A 21280-nucleotide genomic window follows, 5' to 3' on the forward strand; every position below is an offset into this window, starting at 1 on the left:
TATGGGCTTCTATGGGAACTCCGCTACCATCTCTACATATACCTTGCCCACCCGTCCTCCTCCTCCTCCATACACTCTCCTCCTTCTTTGTACCCTTCCCTCCTGCTCCACCATACCTCTTTCCACCCACAGCTTCCTCGCTAAATTTACCCGGAAATTTAATGCCACGGGACCTCAACACCAATTCAATTTCACCGCTAAATTTAGCGGAGAAACTGACGTTATATAACTTCGTGCCACGTCACCTATAAACAAATTCTGCTTCTCCTCGAGATTTAGCGGAAGAATTTACGTCACGTGACCTCAACACCAATTCAATTCCCCGCTAAATTTAGCGGGGAATCTGAATTGGTGTGTAGGTCTGTGACGTCCATAATACAGCGCTGAGCATTCAGATTCCCTTCTAAATTTTTCGATAAAACTGTCATCACATGGCCTCAACACCAGTTTAATTTTCCCGGTAAATTTAGCGAGAAACTGTAATGTCCCATTATGCAACGCGCGCGCTGTTGCGTTGGGGAGGGTGACGGCCTCGGGTGCGGAACCAAGAGTCGGGGCTGTGGCTCGCTGCTAGCATGGCCCCGAGGAAACAGGCCTGGAGTGGGAGTACTGAAGGAGAACTTTTATGTACAGTGAATATACAAGTAGCATGGTCAACTGGTTAATCGGCAATCGGCGATTCCGGGCTCCCCAATCTCAAGTTATATAGCCCTCCGAGGGCGAGAGGGCCCTCTGAGAGAGAGGAGCCTTCCCCGGTGTTCGAGTGTTCACGAGGTGTCTGAAGTGCGGGGGCGGCTGATGCGATTCCCCGATGTTCTTTCAGCGAGGGGCAGATGATGTAATCCCTCGACGTTCTTGCCGCGCTCCAGTGGCTGATGTAAGGAGTCAACGTTCTTGCTGAAACCCAACACTGACAGACCCACACACACACAGGCACGCACACGTACGCCGGTGTTTCTCCTTGCGAGGGTCTGTGATTCCAGATGGTCTCGTGGCTTCAGGAAGACGTTCTTTTTGAGTTTAAAGCCCCCAGCGAAGGCCGTCGCAACAGTGTTTACGCCGACGGCGACGGCGACGCCACTATACGCGGAAACGGACGCTTAAGAACTGCGCTCTAAAATAGCGTCGACTGCGGCGGTGAGGAACTTGGCACGCAGTCGGTCATTGAACTGCCCAGTTATATATCTTGATCCAAACAACGAACGAAGTGGCGCGCTCTAAGGCCGTAGCAAGGTTTCACGCGATTCCTGACTTGAGAGAAGGCGGTGAAAGTAACACATTGAGTGTGATTTCAGCGCGAGCTTTTCGCCTACATGCAAACCGAGGAATGATGGCGTCTTATATAAGCGATAACTTCGAAAAACACGAGTCAGGCACAGCTGGCAACCCTCAAAGCGCGGCTCTATGTGAAGCCAACGTGTACCTCTGTAACCCGGAAGAACGTATTGTAATGGTGATGGAGGGATCCCTTGAAGGGCTCGATAAAATTCTTCATGAGATCGTGCAAAAACTGCCAGTGTCACTGCAGTAGCCGATAGGACAATCGAGTTTGGGGTCCACCACGGCCACGATAAGCATTGGTAGCAATTTTCGGAGCTACCGAATGATGGCCGGTATTGCCCTACTACTTGAACGACCGAGCTGAGTTTTAAAAATACTGCTAATAATAATATTGTTTACTTATGTGCCGAAAAACAACCAAGCAGTCCTTCACATTGGAGCGCACAAGGTTAAGAGCAGAAACACGTATCACGTACACCATCATATGTACAAATTAACATGACTACAACTAGTTGGCAAACGTCACACAAAATGTAACTGAGATTCAATTTTCAACTGGAATGGCCAACTTGAGGAAAAAAGTGAGATGTGTGAAAATGTCCAAGCTAGATCTGTGAAAATGTCCAATTTGCCTACGGGACAATGTTGAGAGTTTAGACATGGATTAAACGTAAAAGACAGTAACATCTTTGTAACGCAATAGTAGCATGAAAATAGACAGAATTCAGAAGGTTAGCATTAATTTAACCATCTACCACCCTGTGAAAAAAATTCAGAGCACGCTTAGATCTTCTACTAGACAAAGTCCTAAGTACAAAAATACTACGAAGAGATTCGTCATTTTAACAAAAGCGACGCTGAAAGTGTTTGTCATACAAAAACAAAAAGCTTATCATTCTTTTTTGCACTGATTCCATGATTAAAACTGTGTACATTGTTAGAAAATTCCAAACTCCAGAGGCAAATTCTATCCGTGAATGAACTGATGCACACAATACACGAATCATACAAACAGGGCGTCTGAACATTTGAGTTATCCGAGACATAATACCAAGAGTTTTCTTCGCACGGCCAACAATATAAACAACATTATCATTCTATGAAAAGGCGATATCAAGGCACACACCGAGATCTTTTATTACAGTCACGCGTTTAATTGGAGTCCCTCCCAAAGAGCAAGTAAAATGCATTATAATATTTCATCTTCTCCAAAAAAAAACATCTTAGTTTTGGTAGTTTTTAGCAGCAAATTATTCGCCAAAGACCATTACAATACGTTATTCACTTCGTGCTGAAGATGAATGCAATCAAGAGGAGTAGGCACGCGCATAAAATTTTTAATATCATCCGCAAAAAGTACTTCAGTTTATTTCCCACATGAAGCTATATTGTTGAAAACATATTATAAACAAAAGAAGCGCAAGAATAGTACCCTGGGGGAGACCTGAAGTTGTGTAAAAGAGTTTAGAATGGACACGAGAAATTGGAACATGATTTGTACGACATGAGAAACCGCTTTGAAACTAGCAAAATAGTTCAAAACACTAACCGTATAACAATAATTTGTGGAGCAATTGCTCATAATTAACTTTACCGAATGCTTTAAACATCAAAATAAATAGCGTCTACCTTTCCACTGTTCTTAACAATTACTGCAGCGAAATGTAAAATGGAGCACAATTGGTTTCCAACTCACCGTTCCGTAATGAACCTGTGCTGTAAAGCCGTTAATTTTTTATAAAAGTAATGAGTTATTCGTTTATGAATAACTTTCTCAAACACATTAGAAATACAGCACAGTAAAGAAATCGGCCGATGATGACTGACAAACAATAAATCGCACCATTTTATTATTGGCACGAAAACCACTTGCTTACATAACAATGGGAACACTCCTGAGTAAAGTGACAAGTTAAAAGTTTGTTTCAAAATTGGAGGAAACAAGCCGCAACACGACCTTTGATCATTAATCTTGGAATGAAACATACCCCAGTAGATTGGAGATCGATCGCCTCTATCTGAAGCTCTCAGAGGACCTGCGATAGAGCTTCTTCGATTACCTTCGAGAGGCCCAAAAAAATCTCGACGTCGCCCGAGTGCAGCAGGCAGAACAGTACAACCAGGGACGACGTGTCTTGCAGTTCGAGGTGGGAGATTTTGTACACCGACGTACTCACCCACTGAGCGGCGCCGCCCGAGGCTTCGCAGCCTCCCTTGCTAAAAGGTATTAAGGTCTGTTTCGCCTGCATGAAAAGTGCTCACTACTCACTGACGCACTAGTTCCTTGTGAGTCTCGTGAGGAAACAAAGCCTGTTTATCTCACCGGCCTTAAGCATTTTTTTTTAGCAGAAGACGAAGATTCCTCGCGGGACCGGAACGACATTGACGGCAGTGCCGTTCCGGACACTCCCTTGTCTCCACCAAGGCGGCGGCATAACCTGCGACGCCGGTGACACCAGAGAGAGAGGAACCTTTTTTTTTCTGTGTGTGTGTCTCCTTGGTTTCTACTCTCGCGCATCGCGAGGACAGTTTTCTACTTCCAAAGATCTGGTCCCTTGTCAAAAGAGGGGGAAAGAGAAAGGAGAGAGGACTGTGTACCCTCCTTATTTTGAACTTTTGGAAGGGCTGTGAAGACCACTTCAGGCTCAACCCTCAACTAATTTCCCATGTCGTCTGCTTCCTTCTTTTTCCATGACGATGGCTCGTAGACAACACCGCCATCACCCTCCGCCATCGGAAAAACATGGCGGCCGGGTTCTTGATGGACCGGGCTTCCAAGGACGTCGGCGCGGTAGTTGCGGCCCAGGGGAACCGTGGGCGGCGGCCACCCCCTACAGGAAGGCCCCACGGACCCGGCCTATGCAGGCGATCCAGCAGCCGGCCACAATAGACCATCGCCACCTGGACCGTACTCAAGAAAAACACCTCTGTTGGCTGGACGTCTGACCTACGCTGGAGGGACCAACCTCGACAAGAGCTAGACGGCACACCGGCGTCCATCCCTGAGCCGTTCCGCGGGCGAGCCTTAGAGGATCGTCACCGGTGGCACTCTTCACCGCAGAAGAGCTGCGCCTCCTCTGTCCGCTGTGTTGGGAAACCGAGAACTGTCGGGCAACCCATGAACGCGGGAATCTTCACAGGAAGAGGTTGGACGCCGCTCGTTTCGCGCGCATCAAGCATTTCGGCGAGCGCGACGTCAAACGCGCCATCGCGCTCGTGGAGCGGCGCCGACTGGACCTGCTACACCCGTCCGCCCAGCAGGACCTTCCTCCCCCTGACGCCCGCAACAATGACACCGTCATAAACATGCCAGAAGAGAAGTCTCGGCATCATGATAGCTCCCCTGCCCGGTTGCCCGACTACAGGGCAGAGGGGAGAAATGTTCCCGCGTGGCGGCGACGTTACGCCGGCCACGCGCAGAGAGCACGCGCCGCCAAGATAAGGCGTACGAGAGGCGGCGCCCGGGCAGTCGCTGCCTGAACTCAGGCGCCGCTGGTAACAATGTTAATCGTCCCATTCATCTCCCATTAAGTGTAGTTGCTTGTTTCTGACACCGTTGGTTCCGTGTTATTCCTACGGGTTGGGTATGCAGAGAGGCAAACTGACCACAAACCTCTAGGCCTCACATTATAACGCCGTGCAGAGCTTCTGTGGTATCTCTCACCGACGGGTTCGCGCACTTCACGGCTGCCTCGCTTATGCCACGTTGACGGTCGTGCGCGGGACTCACGTGGAACGAAGGATTTCTCGGTTTTTTTACGGTAGGTTCTCGTTAATCGACCGCTCGATCAGGAAGGTTGTACGTTTTCAGGTCTGTGGCGTGGACCGGACCATAATCCTCCGTAGTATTCTGTCGAGCGAGCATTTAAGTGCGACGTGGCAGTCGTGGTTTACTACTAAGGACCATTTCCACTTGAGAGCAAGTGAGGCGGCGAATCCGCTGGCTGCATTGCTCAAAATATGGGTTCTTTTGAGGGCCAGGTCTAAACCTTGCATTCCAGGTTACGATAGCGTTGGTCGTACTGGGCCGCCTGCTCGATCCTTGCCGCATTGAGGTTCTCTCTGGCATCATGCAATGCGTTGAAAACACAAACTTTCAACTCCGCCGCGTATTTAGGGAGTACGGTCTTTGTTGAAGCTTGTAACCTGTTCTCTAGCGGAGACGGTAACTCATTTTCCGAGTACAAAAGCGCAGACATTAACGCAGTCGATCTGTTCGCGGTTGTCCTGATTGCAAAACCCATCTCGACAATGTGTTCGTACTGGTTCCTGTGTCTCTCTGTTAGTGGGATCAGCATGCTCTTCAAGTTTCGGTCACTCTCTTACTGATATTAGCCTAAAGATGGTACGGTGTCGACCTCTTGTGCTTTATGTTTAGCGCCAAGCAGGAGTCAGTGAAATGTCAGCTAGTATAATAACTAGAATTATCGCTGGTGAGACTTGTGGGTTTGCCGAAGCTCATTAAAAGTTTCCAGCAGCTTCTCCCTGATGCGCTCCGAAACGAGCTTCTTCAGCGGGAGTGATTCCACCATTTTGAGAAATTATCGGTTATCACAAATGAATACTGCTTCCCAGGGGACTCCTTGGTAGTCGGCGATGATGTCGCAAGTGGCTCATTAGAGGCTGCATCAGGTCTGTGGGCTTCGCCCCTCGTGGCTTCGCTTTTTGGCAGGCTGGAGAACTACGGGCGGTAGGCCTGTAGCTACCCAGCTACGTCGAGACTTCTAGGTGGCCCTATCCTCGGTCACTTCGCGACGCGACATAACTCGTGAAAAGTCTTGCTGGCACTGCCCTGACTAACCAGAGCCGAATCGTAGAAGCATTTGATAAGCACAAGGGAGGCGCGACTATTCAGGCTATGCCACAACAGCTGTGCTTCTTCAGCGGATTGTCATTCCTAGCCGCGCCCCGCTATGCTTGAGATGCCGTTGCACTGGACATATACGACGAATGTCTTTTGTTCCCAAGTGCCCCAAGTGAAGCGGCTTCGGGCATCAGGTGTATGACTGCGTGAAACTATGCGAGCGCCGTCGAACCGGTTGCATTGTTAAGCGCAGACATCTTCGACATGGATGCTCTAAAGGCGGAGAGCGCCACTGAAGGCCCACTCCAACGGCGACTGAAAAGTGTGACGTTTTTCCTGCAATAGCGCCAACAAGCAACAGCGAGATGAGACCGTTTGAAGAGGCTGTTCGTGTGCTCGTCGTCATACCCAAGGCGTCCGACGAAGCGGCAGTGGGACCGCTTGACGAGCCTGTTAGTGAGCCTGCCTTCATACCAAAGGTTTCCGACGAGGCGGCAGTGGAACCGGCTGGCGCAAAGAAGGGGAGACGTAACCACCAGAAGGCCCTAACCAGAACGACGGCGAAGACATGGATTCCGCAAGCCAAACTACCAAGCGGGGTAATGACCACACGCCGGGCGTCAAGAACCGTTGCCTTCGGCTGCAACGTCCGCCTCTAGGGTCACCAATTGAGTACAGTACGTACAGGTCCCGCCAGCTAGACCACCAGGGACGAGCAGACCCCAGAGGAACTCGGGAGAGCCGTGTTTGAGTGTTTGATTGATTTTTTCTTTTCACGCCGAGGGGCTCTGTGCACAGTCCTGAATGGAAGAACGGCGTCGAAGGACAAAACATAGGCGAGTGGCCACTATTATGTATTTTCTTGTAGCATAACGCACCATATAATAATTCACAGTATGCTAGAGCCATTCAAGACAGGCACTTGGACTGTCAGGGGGCTATGCGCAGCGAAAAAGCGTTTCTAGTTGCAACGCCTTTTTGTCAAAGGAAAAGCTTGACATTCGAGCGTAGCAGGAGATAAAAATGAGCAACGAGGAGCAAGTGACTCGGGCATTAAAGCCTCTCCTTGCGAAGTCAGTACGGTGGGGGGGGGGGGGGGAGGCTCGTTTATGTTTCTAAAAAAATTTTAACTTACCAGATATACCTGTTACAACAGGCCGGGAAGGACGTTTTATTCTTTGTGATATTATACTGGATGCCTTAAATTGGCGTTTGATTTGTTTGTACGCTTCTCCAAAACCTGCGAGAGGGCTGACTTTTTCTGAGGAATAGGAAGATTTTTGAATATCCATGGGGTCACCGTTTTAAAGGGTGACTTTAACTGCGTGTGCGAAGAGTGGGACAGGATGCCTGTAAGCTCACGTAACGATAGGAGCGTTCCTCTTCTCGAAGCAATCATTGAGGAGCATAACCTAATTGACGTTCCAGATAAAACCAATAGGCCTAACAAGATTCGATACACGCGCTTTCAGTTATTGTGACGTGCACGACTTGATCGGATTTACGTGTCCGACGTTGTGAGAGAAATGTGTTCGTTTTGCGGTGCTAAGTTTGTTTCCTTCAGCGATCATTACTTGGTAGCAGTTACGCCTGGGGGAAAAACGAGAAGGAAAATCGGTTTTAACGGGAGCCTAGGGAAGTTTAACACGACACTTCTAAAGGATGTAAAGTTCGGGAAAATTATAAAAGCTACTACCATAGGAATTAGAAAACAGCGCAAACAAAATGAGGGACCAGTAGAACATTATACACACAGACAAGGCACTAACTTACAAATGAAATTTAATTTAAAAAAAAAAACAACATGAAGGCCGCGAAAAAATTTGTACAATCCACCCCACACACTATACCGCACACCACTTTCCCATTGGCCTAGATATTCTATTTCTTTTTTATAAAGAACCACAGAGGGGGCGCTGACCCGTGTGCTCTCCCCATATCGTGATATGTAAAATGCCTCCGTTATTTCCCTCTTCCTTTTGTTGTTGTGTCGCATCATTATTGTGGTATGTTCAAACTTAGGATCGCACCCACACCTGTCGCAATGAATCGCCAAATGAACGGCAGGGGACGATCCAACTCGCCCAAATTTCTACGCTTCTTCTACCATAAGTTAAGTAAGGGAAACTTCGCAGTGCTACAGAGTATGAGAATTCTTTAAGGAAAAGCGAAAATGATAGCCATAAAAAAATCAAGTGAAATAATGTTCACTGTGTGAGCAGAAGAAGACATTTTTCAGCCTCGGCTGCAGATTCTTTATATCCCCGAACGCGAAAACCTTGGAAACGGCATAGACGGTATTAACCGTATAAAAGCACGACTTGAAAAGATTAACAATATGCACAACCATGATGCCGTCGTACGAACACGGTCGCAGCGTTATCTACTGGTTGAACAACACACGAAGCACGCTTTCGAGGCGAAACCAGGCATGCTGCTTTTCAGCAAATAATTAAGATCGAGCGCAGCAACAACATTACCACAGCTACGAGAGATATTGAAGAACGTTTTGTTGAATATTACCGCGATATTTTTAGGAAAAAATTACAACCAAAACAGTTTCCACAGTGCCGGCTCCAAAGGATCTGTGGTCGCCCCAGATATCACAAGGTAAGAAAACAATTCTGAAACAGCCGACTTTTTTTTTAATAAAGAGCAAGCTGTAGAAACTTGCCGATGTGCAAACTGCCAGGGCCCGATGTAATTGGATCGGAATGTTATAGGTTTTCTTAGAACTTTGTGTAGATTCGCTCAATTTTTTTCGCTAAGCATGTCCTATCAACGCAACGTCTAACTTCCTTAAATTAAGAAGGCACACGCTGTTAATTCCTAAATCTGTGGACAAGACAAAATTGCGCCTGGTAAACGATTACCGTCTGATAACTTCGTGTAACGTTGATTACCAAATGTTTGCTAAAATACTAGCATGAAGGCTTCAGTTTGTTTTCAGTGAATTAGCTGGGACACCGCCAGACGTTCGGCATCCAAGGAAGGTCGATTCAGACTAACATTCGTGCGGCGTGTAGCTTAGTTGAATGTTGTGCGGAGGGAAATGGCAAAGTAACCATGTTACAAATAGAATTAGAAAAAGCTTTTTATCATGTTAGGGCCAACTTAGGGCAGACAATAATGCACGGTTTTAGAATGGCCTATTCAAACTGCCACACTAAGCTAATTGAAAGCAAATCATTGTGACGTAACATTTCCGTCCGCTCACCGGTGAGACAAGGTTGTCCACTCTCACCTTTATTATTCACTCTTTATCTAGAACCGTTTTGTTTGAACGTGAACAAGTAAAATGCGTTCTGCAGGTATTTATTTGGAAATTGGAAGGTTAAGGTGCTGCCTTACGCGGAATAAGCAGCTATTTTTTTTCCGGGATAAGAAAAGTGTTGCTTAGGCAGGGGAATTAACCAGAGACCTTTGTGATACGGCTGTGCAGCACTTAACTGGATCAAAAGCTGTGGCCTCTGGCATAGCTTCTAGGCCACAACACCCTTGACTTTTCAGGGCACCAGTTTGAACTGTGTGCCCGCCAGGTACCTGGAGAATCCCCTAAGCTCGTTCCGTAACAGCAGGATGCAGTGTTCGGAGGTTCCTGCCGACCTGGACAGGCGTGCTTCAAAATTGAGGCATCCAGATCTGTCCCTTTTCTCCCGAGCAACAGTGTGTAATGTTTTCTTTTTTCACGACGAAGCTGTGGCATGTGCTACAAGTACTTCATTGTGATCGCATGAGTATTCAAGAATTTCATCACGTATTTGCAATTTTTATTCAATCTTCCGTCTGAAAGCCTATGGGCGTCATGCGCTGAAGCTGTGAATAAACTGTGGCGCTCTCGTTTTGAGTAGTACAAGCTCACCTGGTTTGGACTCCCACTAGTGTAGCGCTTTCGCCGTGATTTTTTTCTTTCTCCGTAGTGCAGAAGAACAGAAAAACACCTTTGGACGTCCGAAATCGGCTACATTGAACGCCGCAAGACATTGGAAAGTTCCGGATTCATGCCACCACCACTAGGGTACGCGCCTCGTGTCTCTAAGTGGTGACGTTAAAACATATGGCATCCCGAGGTTTTTGTTTTTTCTCCCATTTACGTTTCTTTGGGATGCGTGATACGGCGTTTCTTGGTTCACACTTTTATTGTCGTAGCTTCGAAGGCGTTAGCATTTTTCGATTTCTTTTTCTAGTTTCCTTGTTATCGTGTTTCGCGCCAGAGCAGGCACACGTGCGGAAGTTTGAGTCGCTCAAGCTTGTGCTGCCCAAAACAAGTCCTAACAAGTAATTTTTCGCAGAGCCTCCTGTACAACGCAGTATGCCTACGCACCGCGTTATCAAAAAAATCTTGATAACTTTTATTATGTTGTAGGCTCTTGTGCCATCAGGAGCATCCGCTTATACGCTGTCGTGTTCAAACAATACAGGTAAATCTGAACCTTTGTTCTTGGTTTCATATAGTCATGGCGAAACGAAGTTTGTAAGGTTTTTGAAACAGGTCGTAAATCCGTGCGTTTTCTGGTCACACGATTGTCACACCTTTCGGCTAAAAACAGTCAGAGTGTAGGCGAGCTGGTGTAAGTTGAACATGATTGTAAACCTGAGACTGGGGCAGAAAAGAGAACACAACGAAAGGTACAAAAAGAGGAGGCAACATATCAATAAAATGTGCCTTCTGGCAAACTTCCTCTTTCGATTCAAAAAGTGTAAGTTTGCATAACTTAAAATTGGATGTGAACACTGTTTCTACGTCAAAATTTTTCGCCGACGCTTTAAGTTATGGGAAATATAGCGAAAATTCGATATAGCTACTCGTCGGTTCCTCACACTTGGTTCATCCCGCTTGTCTCCTATTTGAATAGAAAGTTGTTGTTTTAGAAAAGTTCATTTATACCCCGCGTCCTCCAGTCTTCCCCATTGAGACGTTGCCTCCTGTTTTTCTACCTTCTGTTGCGTTCTCTTTTCCGCGCCAGTCTCAGGTTTACAATCATGTTTACCTGTCGGGTGTTTGTAGGAAAGTAGTCACGTGTAAACTTGTTAGCTTTTTTATTCGCCACAACTATATAGCAGCGTGTACCAGAATGGTAATGGTGAAAACGTTATTGTGATCGTAAAGATGCGCGCGCCCGACGCTGCAAGGTCTTTTTTTATTCTAATTGCACAGCGCCACCCTCCCGTCAATTAATGACTCAAAGGGCATATTCGTACCATGGGAGTGGATTGCTTACTTTGCAAAAAGCCAGAGAGCCTAGAGCATACATTCATTGTTTGTTGGGATGCGATATATTTCTTGGACATTCTTCAGCCTGCATTAGAAGAAAAAAAAAAGAAACTTTTTATTCGCCCACGTACGATACGAGTTTTGACTCCAGGATCAAGGGGCGAGGTCCCTTACGACATGTTTATGATGCTTGGGCTATTCTGCGTTTGTATAACGTGAATGTCTGTCCCTCATGCCGATTTTGATGGAAAGGGAGTTCATGTGACTTTTTGTATACTTGCTCAACAAGTTCAAAGGGTGTATCAAGCGGCTGGAAATGTATCCGAATCGTGTAGTATTTTGAAGCTCTCCTCCAAATGTGAGGATTTTAGTTAGCGGCCCCAGAAGACATGGTGGCTGTTTTATCGAGTGACTGGGAGCTCTGAAAAGTAAGCAGCATTGTTTCACTTCTCATGGAATAAAAACAAGAAAAAAAAAACACGTCCGTGGCTGAACCGTTATCGGGCTTGTCTCCCTCGCAAAGAGCCACGGTTCCACTCCTGGCAGCGGACGTGCATTTTTGTTAGTTCTGTAAATGTCGCGTTCTAGTAAATCCGAGAATCCTGTTGCTCCTTCGAGGTTAGGCTCTAGGCCGATTGTTCCAGAAGCACTTGCGTACACAAAAGGGGATTCTAATGCCGAGCCGGCGTCAGTTTTGCAGCAGCGCTCGATCCTGCTCTTCCGTCCACATCCACGTCTGCGACACTACCCATTTTTATATTGTGACTCCGCGTAAGTTCACCCCATTAAACGCTCTGTTTCTCGAGTTATTCGCTGCCTGATCATTTGTCATTTGTGACAATATGTCTCCGCTTTAAACGACGCAGGTGATAAATTGTTGTCTAAAGCACACTGATCATTCTTCAGAAAAAACTCGCCACGTCCATTGAATGCCAGTAACAAACCACGGTAAGGTCGGTGAAAATTCGTTGCGAGTGTAAAGCGATCTGCTTGACAAGGCAGTTAGGCACAGTTGTAAACTCGCACAGCCTTGTGAAGGCTAATCAGTGTTGTTAGGGCATATTGAAGCCACGCATTCAAGACAGCAGCAAGGTTTTCACCTTTGAGTTTACGTTGTCTACACGGTTGACGGGAGTGCTATGTAGCTTGGAGTATTCCATTGTTATATAATGACCACCTAAACAAGCGCAAAAAAATACGAGGACAAGGAAGTAAACTGATAAGAGCGCGAAATACTAGGATGAGGAAGTAAACAGACATGTGCGCTATCATATCATAAGGAACACATACTCTTTCCTAAGTTCTGTTTAACCCCCCTAGCAAAAAGAGATAGTCATTCCTCATTAAGGAAAGCGACGTGTCACTAATGCATTGTTTTGCCTTTTGCCTTGCTTTCGAAGGCCTCGTGCAGTTCTCTGGGTACCCTGTCCGAGTACCTAGCCAGAAGCGCGGTGTCGCAAAATGACGGGGCACATGGGCAACGACTGCAGGGAGTGGCAAGATGTCCCGATGGAGTGGCTTTTGTCACCGCGGCGTGTTCCCGTGCACGATCGTTGAAACACCTTCCCGTCCAGCCGATATAAGACGAGCCGCATCACGTTGGAACTTCGTAGACAACACCAGTAGTACACTCCATGTATTTTGTGCGGTGCCTGACATCACACGGATCTTTTGATACAATGGGATTGTTGATCCTACGGCATAACTGCCCCAGCTTATTGGGTGCAGCGAGCACCACAGGCACATCGTAGCGCCAAGCAACTTTCTTAAGTGTATGCGTGACTGTATGCATATACAGGATTAACACCGGTCTCGTCGTCCTCCTGTCAGACGGGACTGCCTCTGTAATCCTTTAACCTTCTATACCAGGCCCTCTACCACCTTGAGGAAAACCGGCTCTCCTAAGCCTCGCAACATGTACATAAAAACTTCGTTGTGCACCATACCTACAGGATTTTTAATGGCTGCCTCTAGACACATAGAGGCAATACTTTTTTTACGACTTTCGAATGGGCCGAGCAATACGGGAGAACGGCCTTTTTTGACCTTGACTGGTACGTCCAGCAAATGTGGACTTCTGGAGACTTAACCGACGATCCAAGAACCGCAACTGTCCCTTTTTGGCTCCGTACGCGTAAAGTTTAGGCCACTGCCACAGGTCCCTAAACACTTCCAACAATTCCTTCACTTTACATTTTAGTGCGTCAGCCTTATTACTAAAAATGAGGAAGTCATCCACAAATATGAACATTTTAAGCCTGCCAGAGACCCGCAGTTCTCTAAAATGGGTCTACCGCACGCACTGAGAAAAAATGCTCCACAACACAGGTGCCACACAAAAACCACTGCAGATGCCCCTCTCTTGCACAAAGGAATCTCCGCCAAAAAAAAATGCTTTAAATAATAAGTGAGAAGCTCAGGAAAATGGTCAACGTTAATCCCACAGGGACTCTGGAACGGAAGAATACCGTTCTTATCAAAGCACTTTCCCACATACAAAAACAGGCGTTTCGTGAGGAACTGAATAGTAAAGGTATTGACCATCTAGAGATAAAGCACTTCTTATTCCCTGCACAACCTCTCTCAAAAATTATTTATTCATTCAGAATTTTGCACCATAAACGGGTCGTGAACTCGAGGACTGTCAATTGTTTACAGATGAAGGATGCAACGCGATCGTGACATGAATTCCTTCCGGTAACAATAACGCTGAAGGGACCACCACTTTATGGGCTTTTGCTGTAAAGAACATGTCCAGTAGCAATTTCTTGCTGGCTTTGACACTATTTAGCAGCCCGGAAAGTTTCATCGCACTGCACATCTGCATAGCACGGGCTTTGACTTTTGTTAACGGTGGTGGACTCACTTGATTCAAGTTCTCCCGTATAGCTTCCTTTGCCTTCAGGCCGTAGAGGGCATCTGGCAGGACCACGAAGCCTCCCTCCTTGTGCGCTGTGAGCAGCTTCAGGTTGTTGTACAAAAATGGTCAACGATGCTGCTGGTCTTGAAGCACTTGGTCGTTCGAACAAGAGAGCGCTGGAGGACGTCGACGCCTTCGGCCGCACACCTTGCTCTTTCATCTGGTTTGGCCTTATCTATTCATCTCACTAGTGACAGTTTCGTAACCGTGCGCAGGCGCGGTTCTTGGCAAAACTTTGGGCCGTTTTCCAGGCAAGACTTGATTGGCAGGGGAAGCTCCACGTCTCCTAGAACCGTGACTACTTCTTGCCCTCTCACGCTGCCACAGGTTTTCTTCTTCAGCGTCGTTCTTGCCTTCTGCCAAAAGAACTGGGTGTATTGCGCCGCTGTCGGGAGATGAAGATCGTCAACTCGTTAGCCGCATATTCGCCTTCCTGGATAGCGTGGTACTTCATCCTCAGGAACTCCCTGTATCTCCCCACTTGTTTCCAAGATTTGGACCTTGAGAGACGGCATACTTGTTTTGCGTGGACAGACGATGGTTGTGCTCCACTGAATAAGGCGACGACTTCTCGAGGGTAGCATCCCTTGTGAATGGCAAATTTGTATTCCCTTGAGCGACAACATGCCGAGGCAAGGATGTTAATAAGGGGGTAAACAGTAAGATGGTTAAAGGAGTAACATAGAAAAGAGCCCGATGTAATAGAAATAAACTGCATTAAGGTAGCAATTTGGGCCAGTTGGTGAGTGATCACCTAAAGATATTGCAATACTGAGCTTTCTGTGTGTGATCAAGTGTAAGCTATTACTGGCACACAATCTAAGAGCCGTGTCCAAGGGATGCACATGTGCACATGATTGCATCATCTGAGCGAATTGACCTGATTACAACTAGCATTCCCGAATGCTTACTTTCTGAACGTGATATATGAGGTGTATCATGTTGCTGCTGAATCATGGCCGAGCTAGAACTTATTTGCCGTGAATGGGAAAGGAGAGCATCGTAGTAGTTGTACTAGTAAGTGGTGAAGGTATCAGAATGCCGGAACATGTTTGCCAGTCCTTTGATGGGGCGAGTTAGGGCAGCATCGTGTTGAATAATGTGATTTTGCATATTAAAACTTAATAAACATGTATAGTGTTGAATTCTATGTGACTACAAATATCTTAATTGTTCAACTAATAAGAATATTGTTTCTTAGGATGGATATGCTCACCGGACGCGACCAATGCGACTCTCTAGTGCAGGCAACTATTGAAAACCAGCATGAGCCTAAGCCAGCGTACTAAAGCAGCAAAAAGACTACAATGTCTGAGTACTGAAATTCTAACTATAATGAATGCGATAAATGAGCCTCATTCAATGTGAGAACATGGCCGATTGATAGACTGCAAATGACAACGACCGCGAAATGTTGCGAGAACAACAACTATGAATGTTGTGAATATATGGCAAATAACTGTTATCTGCTTTCGTCACCTGAAAATCGCCGATTATTGCTTCTGAACAGACGGCGATTAACAGTTGTCTGCGTTCGCCACTGGAACATGGCCGTTGAATGCACTTGCATACCAGTTAATGGCTTTTGTCACTTGAACATGGTCACTGAATGCATTTGAGTACAATGTGAACACTTGTTATCGGCGTTCGTCACTTTAACATCGCCATTGAATGCCATTGGTGTTCGGTAAATCAAGACATTTGGCAAGTACTGAGATTCTCCGGTTTATAAATCATATATGAATCCTGGTGCTGGCCTTTACTCGTCAGACATTGTGTTCACTGGTCCAGGCTATACCAAGCATACCAATATTAACCACAGCTGAAACATGGTAGCGTGCTGCCTCTGATTGTTTTATTATATTCTTGAATAATTGATATTTCTCAGAGTTTTATATTCCTAACGAGCGTGTTGGTACGATGCACTAGATAACAGAAAGCATAAAACAGAAAGAGTACTAGATCGTATTTTATTTGGCTTCATTGTGCTTCACAGAAAGAAAGCGAATAACAAAGCTTTATTTCCGCAGGTCCGCGTATTAAACGCAAAAACGCATAAAAGGGTCAAAGGAATGCACGTTGCACAAAATGAAGTGCAGTTCCTTGAATCAGGCTTTGCGGGCCACCAGTCTAAACATGAATGCGTCTGAACTTCCCCCTAAACACCCAATTTGTTTGGGTAGGAATAGTTCTAGCCGGGGGCCATCGTCTGTCAAGGCTTCTTTTAGTACATTTTCGGTAAGGTTCGGGGCATTAAAATTAATGTTCCCTAGGGGAAATATTTTTACACCACCTATTCCAAACATGACAAGCAGACCTCCAGGTTTGACGAGGGTTGCCACATTGCAGACCACCCTTCGATATGATTCGTGGTCAGCTGCAGTCAATTCAAGGCACCCGGTGGAAAGAACGACGTCGAAGGTATCGTTGGGTTCTACCGGGAGCACTCCGGGTTCCAGCACATCGCAGTGTACCACCTTGCGAATGGCTGAGCGTGTGCGCTCGAGTATTTCCATCGCCCCCCTCTTGATGTCCCTGAATAGGAGAACAAAGAAGTCTTTGTCAGCTTTTAAGGAGTTACAGAGGCTGACACGGTGTAAAGATATCCTCATAAAAATCAAGATTGCCAGGGCATCGTAGTTCTTTTACTAAGCGCTTCGGGGCAAAGTATCTAGCTCACGTGACAGTCGCGTTAAGAGAATATTCGAGTCAACAGATTTAAGGAATCAAGAATTTCAAAATGGCTCATCAGGTCAAACTTGGCTTAACATATCCAAAGTGTCAAGAGGTCCAAATCGTCAATCGATGCATCGAGTCAAAATTTCTAAGGCCTATTAAAAGTAAAATTCACAGCGGGTTATGTTTACCTAAGTTTTGTTCACTATCAGCGAAAAAGCGATTAAATACTTCGACCTGCTACTACACCATAACGAAAACAAACTTGTCCACTACTCGCACGTTTCATAAAACAAAACCTCACCAAGGCCGCCCGTCTATCACATGGCACCCAACCGCAATCAAATCCTACACCGGACCTCCTTGCTAAAGGGGGGGGGGGGGGGGGAGGGGGCTTTCTGGTGGTGACCTAACTGGTCCCAGCAAAACACGACGAAGAAAGTACACGACATGTGGGAATACTCGAGGCCAAGGCAGCATACGGGTGTTCTGGGACCTCGGACGCCTTTTTATTTACATAGCCTCCTGTATATAGCTCGTCTGACGTTAATAAATTGAAGGAACCTTCGGTCGCTTCAGGTCTTTCAGCGAGGTGGTTGTTTAGGCTGAACACATTCTGTGATTCTCGGTTCTTGTCAGCATGATTAACCTTATATAATTTTGAGATCCAAAAAGAAAACTCCCGAGGTCAGGGAAAGTAATGTGGCTTTAGCGACAAAAAGGCTCAAGGCACACCTAAGCACTTCTTATGAATCGTGAATGCAAAAGCACGCACACCGCTCTTCGCTCCCTTCTTTAATCTGCGGCGGCCAACGCGCTAACATTGGGCGTGGAGTGGTGGAGCCGCTGCCTCGCGGATACGCAGCGCCATCGAGTGAGCGATCGTTCAAACTGCCATGTGCCTTGCGGCGCGACGAAGGAACAGACAGTAAGGCCCCTGAATAAGAAAGGTAGCGACATCTTCCCCCTCCTCCTTTGACGCGCACACCTTTTATCTTTATGTTTTGCTTTTTCGCACCCGTGCGTCGACTGTAGCGCCGCCTGGAACGCTCCAAGATAGCAGAGGGCCTTCCTATACTTGAGTCAGAGCGCAGTCAAAGGCTTGAAGACACGGAAATACATCGACACAGGCTAAAAGCGCACTGTCACGGTCTGCCAGCCGCAAAGAATGTGCTGAAAGAAAGGCAATGAAAGCCGTGACGTTGCACAGTCGGCGTTATTTGATTAGCGGCATGAGCTCATAGCATGCACTGCACTCCGACAGAATAGGCATTCCTTCTCCCTTCTCGTCCCTCATGCACTTTTATTGTTATCTTTTGCTCTTTCGTGCTCGCGCGTCGACGGTAGCGCCGCCTGGATCGCTCCAAGATAGCAGGCGGCATTCTTCAAAGGATGTCTCTACTTTTCCGTATACAGGGGCTTTAACAGACAGCAACGTAGCTCGCGGCAGAACGAACCCTTTGGCTTATTCCATGCGCCGTCTATATTGCCACGCGCCGTACAACTGAAAAGAGGAGATCGAACGCGGTGATCAGTGATAACACAACAGTGTGATAACACAGTCAGGATGACACTACAAAACCTGACGCGCAGTGGCCAATGAGAGCCTCGTCGACGCGCGCCAGCCAATAGGACCGAAGTGTAAAAGGTGCCGTCCGCTAGCTTTGCGCCTGGTTTCATTATGGTGGTGTTTTGCATGGTTTCAACGCTGATGATGCCGGCTCTCTCCATGAGAAAGTTAATGCTCTCGCTTTATTAACAGCAAACGACGAGGACAAAGAAGACAAAAGAACAAAAAGCAACATAAAGGGGGAGAATAAATGCGGAAACGACCAACTAAAGTGCTCTAATGCGGCAATGATTTCAAAAGCCTTAGTTACCCATAGCCTTCAAAGGCAGCAATCTGCTCTGCATAGGGGCTCCAGTCAATGGCATCTGCATCTCTGTTTATCCACTTGCTGAGTTCCAGCCTGTTGTCTTCAACCAAATCGCTCAGCACGATGTGCTTGAATCGATTGGAAGCCATGAGCGAGTTCAAAATCATCGGGCCGCTGCCCACATCTAACAGGGTCTCGCCCTGAATCAAGTCTGTGGAAAGAGACCAGAGTTTAATATTGACGCAACGTAATGGCCAATACGAAAATATAATTATTCTGCTTTTCTCCTAAAAATGATCCTTATTCACAAACATTTCCTATTTTGCACTCAGAAATTATGCGTCCAGCTGTGCTCGGGTGAGACACCGAACACCTCGCCCAACGGAAACGCGATGTAGGGCAATGGCTTTTTTTCACAGCCGTATTTTGGGGGGTTTCTCCTCTCAAAGTGCCTTCCTTTTAACGTCATGACGTCGTCATGCTACGAGTGCACGTGAGTGCGCATAATATGTTGGACTTCAAAGAATTAACTTTAATCGAAAATATAACTGTAGTCAAAGAGGTGGTGGGGACCACGAAACAAAGTTTCAGTTTTCCCGGCTCGACCTGACCTGCCAAGCCATTCCGGAAGGCGGCACTCTCCAGTAACAACTGCCCGGACATGGGCGGCTTTAATAAAGTTGTTTTTTTCTATGCTTCTCTCTCTCTTCAGCTCGCACGTGCAGTCGAAGCACGGCGAAGGGCGTGGAGAGTGCACCGGAGGCCGGGCGTTTAACACTACACCTCTCACAGTTTTCAATTTGTAGTTTCCACACAAAAATACGCAATAAATTTTCGTGTTCATCAACTGGCAATCTGAGGAGCTCCTCCTTTGTAACTTAAACAGAATAACATTCAGAATTCGATATTTACCTGACTGAAGAAAACGATATGTTTTTTCTACTTGAGGAGGAGAAACTTTCCCTGTAAAATGATAATCCAAATATAATCCAAATATGTGCGCGCACAAATTTCTCTTTGTAAGAATCCCTCAGTGCTTGGGATGACATGCTTTTCAAGGTGTGCGAAGTGGTACTCCTGGAATCGATTACAGAAGGTATTGAAAATACATCGTTATCGGCTCTACACCGGTATTGGGCAGTTTATTAAATAATTGTCTTTGTTGTATAATGCAGTCCACGCGTACAAGCATGCATAGTTTCATTTGCATCCTCACATATACAGGATGTTTTCTTTTGAGCTGTACAGATTTTTAAAAAAAAAGGCGTTAAGGCTACACTTCATTAGTTTGTGCAAGTGAATTATAGGCCAGAGGTACTTAGTATATGGGCCAATCTTAACAATCAGTCGGCAAATTGATAACAATTTGTTGATAAACTTTTTGATTAGTGAAAATAGACAAATGGTTCCAATTAAAAACGTACTCAGCCTCATCGAAAACCATAAAATCAACACTTTTTTGAACGACTTGAAGGTCGTGGGAAAGTTGGGGGCGCACCAAAGTTACCATTCGTGAAGAAGGCGCAAAGCTAGCAGTGATAAAACGCGGATGATTAGATTCTCATCGCGTTGCGCCACTGCTAGCTTTGTGTCTGCTGCGCGGGTGTTAACTTTGGAGAGCCCCTGAGTTTCCCACGAGGTTCAAGTTGTTCTAAAAAGAGTTGACTTAGGGGTTTTCGACGACGCTCACTAAGTTTATGATTGAAACCATATGCCTTTTTAAATAAATATAAAGTTATATTCACAATTTTGAATGAACTAGCCGACTGTTGGTAACAATTAGCCCCCTATACTACGTATCCCTGGCCACATAACTCACCTGCACAAACCGCATCAATCTAACATTCACGTTTATTTTTTTATTTTTTTTAATTTGTTTTAGACTGAACTTTGTAGTTTTTCGTCTATGAACTTTTTTAGGCGAAAATATATAAAAAAAACTGTGGGAGGTCAGTAAGAAAAGTTAAGTGAGACATAAAGCAGAAAGTAGAAAATTTACAAAAAAATGTCTTTCACTATGTATAGCTAGACAACGTTATATATTTTAGTCACCCTTCCTTCTAAGCCTTAGATGTGTAATGACACTTATTTTCCTTGAACTTTCACTTCCGCTTTCCAGAACTTCTATTCATCTGAACGATCTAGGCCAAGTTGGAACCTCACGAACTCGTTCTAAGAAAGTTTTGTGTTGTTGGTGGCGTAAAAGGTCGTTTACCAATATATTTTAGCTCCAACTTTTTATTATTATTTGGTTGACTGCACCTTGAATTTTGCAGAACACAGTCTCAAAGGGGTAAACATACCAAGCTATATTTAGGGGAAACGAGGAGTTAGAAATTTAATAGGAAGTTTATATTCACTGTTTTTTAGCGATACCATTATGGTAGCTTTTAAAACTGATATGTGTTTCAGTAAGAAAAACGTATATTAAAAATGCTTATAGAAAATTCTGCTACCGTGTTCCTTAGAATAAGTTAAGAACACTGGACATATACCAAAATACGTAG

At 45.9% G+C, this 21280-nt stretch overlaps 1 protein-coding gene across 1 annotated transcript in view; it reads right to left on the minus strand.

Annotated features, from left to right (window-relative positions):
* Positions 1-16173: 16173 nt before the first annotated feature.
* Positions 16174-21280, minus strand: part of LOC8040603 (nicotinamide N-methyltransferase) — a 36260-nt gene continuing 31153 nt past the window's right edge. Inside the window, 4 exon segments of the mRNA XM_040212076.2 lie at positions 16174-16755; positions 18777-18984; positions 19686-19758; positions 19760-19850. Of these exon segments, the coding sequence (XP_040068010.2) occupies positions 16329-16755; positions 18777-18984; positions 19686-19758; positions 19760-19850 (799 nt within the window). The 3' untranslated portion in view covers positions 16174-16328.

The sequence above is a fragment of the Ixodes scapularis genome, unplaced genomic scaffold (assembly GCF_016920785.2).
Source record: "Ixodes scapularis isolate PalLabHiFi unplaced genomic scaffold, ASM1692078v2 PGA_scaffold0__279_contigs__length_252992795, whole genome shotgun sequence".
NCBI lineage: Eukaryota > Metazoa > Arthropoda > Arachnida > Ixodida > Ixodidae > Ixodes > Ixodes scapularis.